The sequence below is a fragment of the Chaetura pelagica genome, unplaced genomic scaffold, assembly GCF_000747805.2.
Source record: "Chaetura pelagica isolate M959 unplaced genomic scaffold, ChaPel_1.0 scaffold87, whole genome shotgun sequence".
Lineage (NCBI taxonomy): Eukaryota > Metazoa > Chordata > Aves > Apodiformes > Apodidae > Chaetura > Chaetura pelagica.
The window spans coordinates 28,659-38,735 of record NW_009954189.1 but is presented as its reverse complement, the minus strand read 5'-3'; the positions used below and the strand labels follow the sequence as shown (position 1 = coordinate 38,735).

Sequence of the window (10,077 nt, the reverse complement as noted above, 5' to 3'; positions counted from 1 at the left end):
TTCCTCCTGGGGAAGAAGAAGAGATGTCAGCTTATCTTGGAAGCAGGTGGGTTGGGAAGGGCAGGGGATGCCAAGAACCATCTCCATGCAGAACACAGGACACTCCAAGCTGTCCAAGCTGCCTGCCAGGTTGGTTATTTGCTTCCCTCCTCCAGCCCCACAGGCTTTGTGGAGCAAACACGGGGTTTTTCCAATTGATAAATGGATCTTTCAAAGCCTCCTGGTGAAACATGCAGATGCTGCTGCTCTTGTGTCAGGAGCACAGGGACTGGCCTTGCCAAGAAACATGGATTTCTTCAGATGTTGCAGCATCCCCACTCCTGAGCTACCATCACAACACAGTCCCTTGGGGCTGCACCCACCAGATGGGCTTCAAGGGCACCTTCCTATTTTTATCTCTCTGAGGACAAGGCTAAGGGCTGAGGAGAGCTGGCTAGGACATCTCATCTAGGAACTAGATGATCTTTAAGGTCTTATCTAACCCAAACCAGTCTGTGATTCCATCTAGATATGGTTCAACCTTTACTTGATTTTGAAGAAAAAGAAGAGAAGGCTCCAGGGAGACCTGAGAGCAGCTTCCAGTGCCTGAAGGGGCTCCAGGAAAGCTGGGGAGGGGCTTGGGACAAGGGCAGGGAGGGATGGGAGCAGGGGGAAGGGTTTCCAGCTGGCAGAGGGAGCTGGAGCTGAGATGGGAGGGAGAAATTCTGGGCTGTGAGGGTGGGGAGAGCCTGGCCCAGGTTGCCCAGGGAAGCTGTGGCTGCCCCATCCCTGGCAGTGTTGAAGGGCAGGTTGGATGGGGCTTGGAGCAGCCTGGGCTGCTGGGAGGTGTCCCTGCCCATGCAGGGGTGGGACTGGGTGGGCTTTAAGGTCCCTTCCAACCCAAACTCTTCTATGATTCCTGGTGCTCCTGGAGGTGCATGAGGCAAGCAGAGCCCAGCAGGGCAGATCCCAGCAGAAGACCAGCAGCACTGCAGACCCTGCTTACTCCAGCCAGGAGCAGAGGTAGGTGTCCTCCATGGCTCTTCACCTCTCCATCTCCCTCAAGCCCTCCATGTTCCTTTGCTTAAATGTCTCTTGTGCTCCTCAGTGGCTTCCAACACCCAGATCCCAGACAACTACTCTGGCAGTGCCATGGTAGAGCCTTTCCAGCCTTTGGAAGCAGATTAGAGAAGTCCTGGTTGTTCTCAACCCTCTCTCAGTCATTTCAGGCAATTTCTTTCCCAAAGCCCTGGAGAAACACCATCTGATTTGAGACTTTGCTGCCCTCAGACCTTCCCAAGCTGCTCCAGAGCCCTTATCTTCAGAGCCACCCCAACTTGCTTGAAACCAAATTTTCACATTGTCCTTTTAAAGAGGGACCAGCACATGAATTTTGTTTTATTTCTCTGCATCTCCAAAAGCCACTCACTCCTGGGTGGTCCTGGGAAGCCACACGTGAACACATAAAGAAACCACTGCTCCAGAAGATGTGAGGGAGGTCCTTGAAGGAGTGGTGGTTTGGTGGACCCTGCTTTGCTCCATCACATGCTCCATGAGGGCAAGAAGGTTTGAAGGAGCAGGGACAAGGAGGCCTCAGACAACCAAGAACAACAAAGCAGGAGATTTCAGCAGCAATCCAGGAGGTTTGGGGCCCAAGCTGGAGGGAGCTGGGCCTGAAGAACCCAAGAGAAGCAAAGACACTGGGGTACCTGAGGAACCATGTGGTGAAGGTGTCCCCTGGGGCAGCACTCAGATGCTCTTCAGGGGCAGCAAACACTTCTCTTCAAAGTGCCTCTTCCCTTTTCTGTTTCCAGTTGCAAACCACAGAGCAGAAGTCATTTTCAAGCTTCTCCTAAAGGCCACCCAAGCTTTTTTTTTTGCCAGGGAAAATTCACTGCATGGTGGGTTCAGCTGCCTGACACACTTCACTCTGCTTCCTGCTCTCTGGAGACCCCATGGAAAGAACCAGATTAAGAGCATCTGGACAGAGATTTCAGGCTTGGGTTCTTGTACCCTCTCTGCTCCCCTCAGCCACCCCCCCACCCACCTGCAAAGCCACCCAGGACATTGATGGTGCTGGGTGATCACCCATGGGTGCTGAGGGAAGCAGTGTGAGACTTTCCATACAACCACCATCAAACCTGGCACAGACTTAATTCCACAACCACCCTTTTGGTTTTTTCTGTACTTTGCTTTCCTACCCAGCCTGTCCCCTTGGAGACACCTTTGACACCTGGCTGCTCCACTTGCTGCTGCAGCTCTCCTGGAGGTTTCCATGCAGCTGCACTGGCTCAAACCCATGATCCATGCACCCCCAGACTGCACCCAGGGACCTTCCCAACGACCAAGATCCACACCAAGACCATCTGCATCTGCTCCAGCTTCGAAACCAAGACATGACTTTTGTGTCCTGAACACAGACCACATTGGTCCAGGCTCTTCTTGGACCCCTTGGTAGGACAGAGGTGTCTCTAACACAGAGATCCAGAGATGGTGTTTCACCCAGAGGACAAAGTCGTTCCTGGATTCCCCACCCAGGGCAGAAAAAGAGCAAGGGACAAGCAGAGGCAGAGACTCACCATGCCCCCACCCTCCAAGGAGGAATCTCCTTGCTGGGAGAGGGCTGCTCCTGCTCAAAGAGCTGGGCAAGCTGGAGCACGTCCTGCTCCCCGGGCGGCTGCCCAAAGGCACTCCAGGAATTCCAAACCCAACCCAACTCCTCTAGCACACCAGCAGCCCCCAGACCCTGCCAAGGCAGCTGGCTCCTCAGGATCTGCTCCTCGGGGAGAGACACATCCCCAGGTGTTGCAGGAGGAGGGCTCCAAGAGAAGCTCTTCAAACACAGGAGGGTGTCAGGGGTTTGTCTGGCCTCCCACGCTGCTCCAGCAGGCAGCTGAGGGCTTCCCAGGTGGACACCAGCAACTTCCCCATCAGTAACAACAGAAGGGACAAAACCCACACCCCAACCAGGCTGGTGGAGCAGCACCAGGAGCTGGTTGATGGGGTTTCTCCAGCTGGTGGTGGGTCAGAAACAATCTGCCACCCCGAAAGCTCAAGCCAAAAAAAAGAGTCCCTGGAGGTAGGTGGGTAGCAGCTAGATGAGCACAGGACCTCAACATCTCCCCAGCCAACCTCAAAACAGTGCCAAGCACAACCTGGCTGCAGCTCTGCACCTCAACAACCATGTTCAGCTCTGCTGTCTCACCACAGAGCCAGCACAAGGTCTGTGATGGAATCCCTGATTGGTTTGGGTTGGAAGGGACCTTCAAGAGCATCTAGTTCCAACCCCCCTGCATGAGCAGGGACACTTCCCAGCAGCCCAGGCTGCTCCAAGCCCCATCCAACCTGCCCTTCAACACCCCCAGGGATGGGGCAGCCACAGCTTCCCTGGGCAACCTGGGCCAGGCTCTCCCCACCCTCACAGCACACAATTTCTCCCTCCCATCTCAGCTCCAGCTCCCTCTGCCAGCTGGAAACCCTTCCCCCTGCTCCCATCCCTCCCTGCCCTTGTCCCAAGCCCCTCCCCAGCTTTCCTGGAGCCCCTTCAGGCACTGGAAGGTGCTCTAAGGTCTCCCTGGAGCCTTCTCTTCTCCAGGCTGAACACCCCAACTCTCCTAGCCTGGCTCCAGAGCTGCTCCAGCCCTCCCAGCATCTGAAGCTCAGGGTTACACACAGCCCTGCACCACCACACCAAGAGCTCTCCCACAGGCAGATCAGTTGGAGATGGGTCACATTCCACACTCAAAATGTGGTTTGGATACAGCAGGGATGCCTGCCCAGCCATGACTACTGAAGAAGAGCAGACTGGGAAGATGCTGGGAACTCACAGCCAAGGGCTGGGTAGGAAGGGCCAAGTTTTTACCTTCAGTTGCACCAACCTTGCTCCCTGCTGCTGGGGGATGGGCAGAGGGACAACCAGCCCGTCCAAGGCAGAGCCAGGATCACCAGGCACCCACTGAACTCATCAACAGCCTCTGTCAGGAGGGTGCAGCCAAGCTTCACACCAGATGAAGCTCCACGGGGCCTTCCTGACAAAGCAGATCATCTCTCAGAGATGTCCTCCAGAGATGGGCACAGGTCTAACCAGAGGGAAGGTTCACAGCATCTTCACAGCCCTGGAGGGAAGAAAGACTCTGCACTGGATCCAGAAACAAGCATTTCCAGGAGGGAGGCCAGATCCTTCCAGCTCCTAAATCTCCTCACCCAGTACCTCAATGGTAGGTCCACCAGCCAGGTGGACCCACCCATTTAAGCTCCTGTTTTCCCTTGTCCAGCACCACCAAAAGCTGTCATTCTATAGCCCTGCCCACCTCCTCCTGCCAAGCACTTCCCCAACTGGGGGGACACACTCTTGGTCCCTGGAGATGTGGGCTGGTGATGGACCCTGACTCCATGAGGACAGTGTCCACCAGGACCAGCCACCAGTGATAAACAGGTCCAGCTGTCCACAAAGGTGATGAAACACCCCGTGTGCCCTCAGCTCAGCCTACACACTAACACTGTTCTCTCCCATATTTCATTATTACTATTCATTTTAAACTCTTCCATCAAGGTCTCCACTCCAGGACAGGAGGGAGCCCAGCAGTTTCCCTCACTACTGCCTTGGCTGCCCTGCCAAGCTCAACCCAACACTGAGCAGACCTGCTGCCTTATTTTTTTGGAATTATTTGTGTGTGTGTGTGTGTGTAGTGACTTAAAAAACATCACAAAACAAAGTGGTTCTGACCTGCCCTGGGAAATTCTTCCCACGGCACGAGGAGGGAACTCGTTTCCCAACCTCTGCCTCCCCCAGCTCCTCCCAGAAATTCACCTCTGCAAGTGGCAGAGCACAGAGCTGTCATTTTCAGGGCTAAGTGTGGAAACACCAGCAGCTGATGAGCAGCAGCTCCTTGGAGCTTCATTTCTAGTCAAGCTGGAAGTTATTTCCCTCCCTTCCCTCTCCAAGCTCCACCTGGGCTTTTTATTCCCACTTTTAACGCTGCTGAGGAGCTCTGCTTCCAGCACTGCAGCCCAGCTTCCAAGCTTCCCCCCTCCCTGTGGGGTGACAATGACAATCTCCAGCCAGCCCTGCCTTCATCCAGCAGATCCTCAAGCCCCCAAACCAGCTGCTTTTCCCAGGGGGAAGTGAACGGAAGGGCCAAATTCCACCCACACCCTGTTCCTTGCAAAGGCGGATCAGGGCCGGGAGGTGTTTCCTGGTCAGTGGGGCTGAGCATGAATTGTTTCCCAAAAGAAATAAATAAATAAAAGCAAAATAATAAAATCAAAATAACCTCAGCTCTTTGCAATTCCAGGCCTGAACTCCTCTGAGAGCTGGGATCAGAGATAGGCTGGAGGTGAAACTGCTGGGAGTGTTTTCACAGAGGGTTTCGTCAGCACTTGTTCCTGCCGTGGTGGCTCACGGGGGGAGAGAGAAAAACAAGGAACTGGAGGGGGAAGAAAATAAATTAAAGAAGAGGGGGGAAAAAAAAAAAAAGATAATAAAGGGGGAGGGTGGGGAGATGTGAAGTGGTTCTGACCTGCCCTGGGAAATTCTTCCCACGGCACGAGGAGGGAACTCGTTTCCCAACCTCTGCCTCCCCCAGCTCCTCCCAGAAATTCACCTCTGCAAGTGGCAGAGCACAGAGCTGTCATTTTCAGGGCTAAGTGTGGAAACACCAGCAGCTGATGAGCAGCAGCTCCTTGGAGCTTCATTTCTAGTCAAGCTGGAAGTTATTTCCCTCCCTTCCCTCTCCAAGCTCCACCTGGGCTTTTTATTCCCACTTTTAACGCTGCTGAGGAGCTCTGCTTCCAGCACTGCAGCCCAGCTTCCAAGCTTCCCCCCTCCCTGTGGGGTGACAATGACAATCTCCAGCCAGCCCTGCCTTCATCCAGCAGATCCTCAAGCCCCCAAACCAGCTGCTTTTCCCAGGGGGAAGTGAACGGAAGGGCCAAATTCCACCCACACCCTGTTCCTTGCAAAGGCGGATCAGGGCCGGGAGGTGTTTCCTGGTCAGTGGGGCTGAGCATGAATTGTTTCCCAAAAGAAATAAATAAATAAAAGCAAAATAATAAAATCAAAATAACCTCAGCTCTTTGCAATTCCAGGCCTGAACTCCTCTGAGAGCTGGGATCAGAGATAGGCTGGAGGTGAAACTGCTGGGAGTGTTTTCACAGAGGGTTTCGTCAGCACTTGTTCCTGCCGTGGTGGCTCACGGGGGGAGAGAGAAAAACAAGGAACTGGAGGGGGAAGAAAATAAATTAAAGAAGAGGGGGAAAAAAAAAAAAAAAGATAATAAAGGGGGAGGGTGGGGAGATGTGAGCCAATCAGACAAAAAAAACAGGAAGCTGCCAAAAAGTGTCTCATCACACAGGCAGTGAGAAAAGAGGAGTGAAGGCGGTGGTGGCTCTGTCCTTCCTTGGGGGTGAAGGATGGGCTGTGGTGCAAGGTGCAGCTGCAGGGGTAAGGAGGAACCAGCCTGAAGCAAAAGCCCAGGGTGCTGCCCATCTTCTGGGGCAGGCCCTGCAGCTCAAGAAGCCTGGGTGCAGACCACAGGATGATTGCTTGAAGCACTGAGTGCCGTGCTGTGGGTGGTTTTCAGCTCCAGGGAGCTGCACAGCTATTGAGATGCTTGTGTGGGGTGAGGGAGTGGTTTGCAGGGGAAGCAAACCTCAGTCACCAGCACTTGGGGAGACACTGGAACAGGTTGCCCAGGGAAGCTGTGGCTGCCCCATCCCTGGAAGTGTTGAAGGGCAGGTTGGATGGGGCTTGGAGCAGCCTGGAATGGTGGGAGGTGTCCCTGCCCATGCAGGGGGGCTTGAAACTAGATGATCTTTAAGGTCACTTCCAACCCAAACTCTTCTATAATTCTATGACCTCTCATTTGCCAAATTCAGGGTAAACACCAGTGGATTATCTCATCTCACCTGCTGCCAACAGTGCACAGCAATTCCCCTTTTCCAAAGGGCTGAGGAAGTTCAGCCAAGTTATTGGGGAAATTAAAAGCTAAGACAAAATCAGGTTATGGGCCCAGCAGCCTCCTCCAGCTTGGTGAAATTGCACATCCAGGATATCCAGAAAAAGGACTCCACAAGTAAAGCAAAAGCTCAGGATCATCTCCAGCAAAATTTGTGATTCAAACATTTCCTGCAGAGCAGATCTTGCTCTCATTTGCCTTGCAAAGTTACCTTTGGATCCCAACAAAACCTGGTGTGGTTGGAGAGGCTAACAAAGAGCTCAAGATTTCTGCTGGGAAACCAATCTGGAGAGCACCCTTTTTGCCCCAAAAGCTGCCTCCCCAAAGGCATCAGTCCCAGGTCTGTCACAGAAGCTCTGTGCCCACATCTGCAGAGAGGTTCAAGCATCAGTACAAAGCTGGCAGAAGATGGGAGTTCCTGCTCAACACCTTCACTCTCTCCATGTAACAAGAGGAACGTGTCCAGAGAAGGGCAAGGGAGCTGGGGAAGGGGCTGGAGCACAAGTGTGAGCAGGAGCAGCTGAGGGAGCTGGGGGTGTCCAGCCTGGAGCAAAGGAGGCTGAGGGGAGACCTGCTGGCTCTGCAGCTGCCTGAGAGGAGGTTGGAGCCAGGGGGGTCGGGCTCTGCTCCCCAGGAACAAGGGATGGGACAAGAGGAACCGGCCTCAAGTTGTGCCAGGGGAGGTGGAGGTTGGATCTGGGGAACAATTCCTGCCTGCCAAGGGTTGTCAGGGCCTGGCCCAGGCTGCCCAGGGCAGGGGGGGAGTCCCCATCCCTGGAGGGGTTTCCAAGCCCTGGAGATGGTGCTGAGGGACATGGGGCAGGGGTGGCCTGGGCAGGGCTGGGGGAGTTGTTGGACTTGATGACCGTAAAGGTCTTTTCCAGTTAAACCAATTCTGAGTCTCTAACCTCAGCAGTTTCAAGCACAGCACCCAGAGGCAGGGGGAGCCTTTTTGCTGAACCTGCCACCGGAGGAGAGCTCACAAACAAGTGGAAAAAGTGATTTGCCAACTCGAGAGCAGTGACGTGGAAGACTTGGTAAGAAACCACAGCACTTCTGAACACTCCAGGCTGCTCGGTGGGGGCTAAAAAGAAGCACTCCCCAACCTGAGAGTCAGTCAGAGTAGAAAAACAAAGGTTATGGGTTTTTTTTCAGAGATTTTAGTGGACCAATTCAGAAGTTTGGGAGCAGGAGGGCATTGCTGCTAGCTCAATGCAAGCTCATGGTGTGGTAAAGACAACCCCAGTCTGATGCTCCTCCCTGCAGGGCAAGAGGAAATGGGCTCAAGTTGTGCCAGGGGAGGTTTAGATCAGATATTAGAAAAAATGTCTTCACTGAAAGGGTAATTAAAGACTGGCACAGGCTGTCCAGGGATGTGGCTGAGCCTCTGTGCCTGAAGGTGTTGAAGAGATGTTTAGATGTGGTGCTTGGGAATATGGTTTAAGCACTGGACATGGGAGAGTTGGATTAATGGTTGGTAGAGTTGGCTTATGGTTGGACTTGATGATCTTAAAGGCCTTTGTCCAACCAGAAGGATTCTGTGGCCAGAGGCCACCACAGGCTGCATCACCTCTCCACGCAGCGTATCGAGTGGCAGGGCTGGGGAGCAATAGCTGTTAATTCATTATTCATCATCATTTCCAAGATCTCCAGCTCCTGTTTCAGCTTCAACCCAGACCTTGTGCTTTTTCCCCGACACGAAACCCAACCAGGTGCCTACAAAGTTCAGCCCTGGAGGTGGTTCTCCAGCACCACACTCAAGCCCCAGGTCCACATGGGCAGTTCTCAAGAAGGGATGCTTTTTTTTTTGGTCATTCCCAGGAAGCAGTGAGGATTTTGCTCTACTTTCTCAGCAGAGCACACGTGCTCACCTCCAAAAACATCTCTCACGCTCACCTCCCCCGGAGGAGGTTTCTAGCCCATAAAACGATGAGAAAAAGGGCACATCCTGCATCTTCAAACCAAATTTCACCCCCTCTGAGGAGGTGAAAGGAGAGCTGACGGCGTTTTTAACCGGCAGGAAACCAACTGCAGAGTCAGCTGCTCCTGCCAGGAGTGACAACTGTCTCAGTTAGGTTTGTGCTCTCATTTTCTGGTGCTAAGAGAGAAGAGTTGAGCAGCCACGTGTACCCAGCAGGCTTCCATTCATGGAAAAATCAAACCCACTTCATATCATCCACGTGCAGGGGACAGAGATGCAGCAGTGGCTGTTGAATTTCAAGGAGCCCAAAATGCCCCCAACACCTTTGGTGGCACCACTTTCCCCCTCACAGCCCCCCAAAACTGCAGCTCAGCCCCAGGCTCTTCCCCTTCATTCCCCCATCCTCAGATCATTTACACTGTGAGATCAAATTCACCCTTTAAAAAAAAAAACTCCACACACACCAATAAATTGCAGGTCAGGAGGCAAGGAAAGATCCTAATTAGCAACCAAAGAGAGTAGCACCTGAACAACACACACACCAGAGACAAGTGGGAATAAATAAATAATTACTTGTGCTTGACGGTCTCCTCTTCGTCATCTTCTTTGAGCTGCTTGCTCTCAGGTTCACCACTGTCCTTACTCTGAAAGGAGGAGAAGTTGATCTGTCAGGCCCTGGTCTCTCTGGAAAAGACAGGGAGCAACCAGCAGCCCAGAAACCCTCCCAGAGGGCACGGGGCAAACAGCCACCCCGCAGCGCCCAGTGACACTGCAATTACGGCACCTTTAAATTAAGCCTGTTTTCCCTTCTCTCCCTTTAGTATTCTGCCTGTACAGATAAACAAGCATAAGAGCAGTGAAGGAAAATTTAATTTTCCTCTCTCTTTCAGCATTGAGATCCCCCTTATTACTGGTAATTGCATCAATCCAGAGAGCAACCGGCACGTTGCAATCAATGACGGGGCTGCGAAACCTCGTCTCGTGTTTGAATTGTCACCTCGAGTCAAATGGCAGAGCCAAAGGGGATCAGGACACTGAGCACAGCAGAGGACTGCCAGCAGCCACCTGCCCTTCACCCTGCCCCTGTGGCAGGGTCCTGAAGGTAAATCCTGTGCCACCAGATCCAGAAGGAAGGATGTTACTGCTTTGGTTGAAGGGAACTACGAGCAGGGAGAAGAGATAAAGGCTTGGGAAGGGAGCAAAGCCACACTCAGCTGGCTG

General features: G+C 53.1%; 1 protein-coding gene across 1 annotated transcript in view; it reads right to left on the bottom strand.

Moving 5' to 3' along the window:
- Positions 1–9,500, bottom strand: part of CCDC12 (coiled-coil domain containing 12) — a gene marked incomplete at its 5' end in the record, with an annotated part of 15,784 nt that extends 6,284 nt beyond the window's left edge. Inside the window, one exon of the mRNA XM_010003054.1 lies at positions 9,430–9,500. Within this exon, the coding sequence (XP_010001356.1) occupies positions 9,430–9,500 (71 nt within the window). The remainder of the gene's footprint in view (positions 1–9,429) is intronic.
- Between the last annotated feature and the right edge of the window lie 577 nt (positions 9,501–10,077).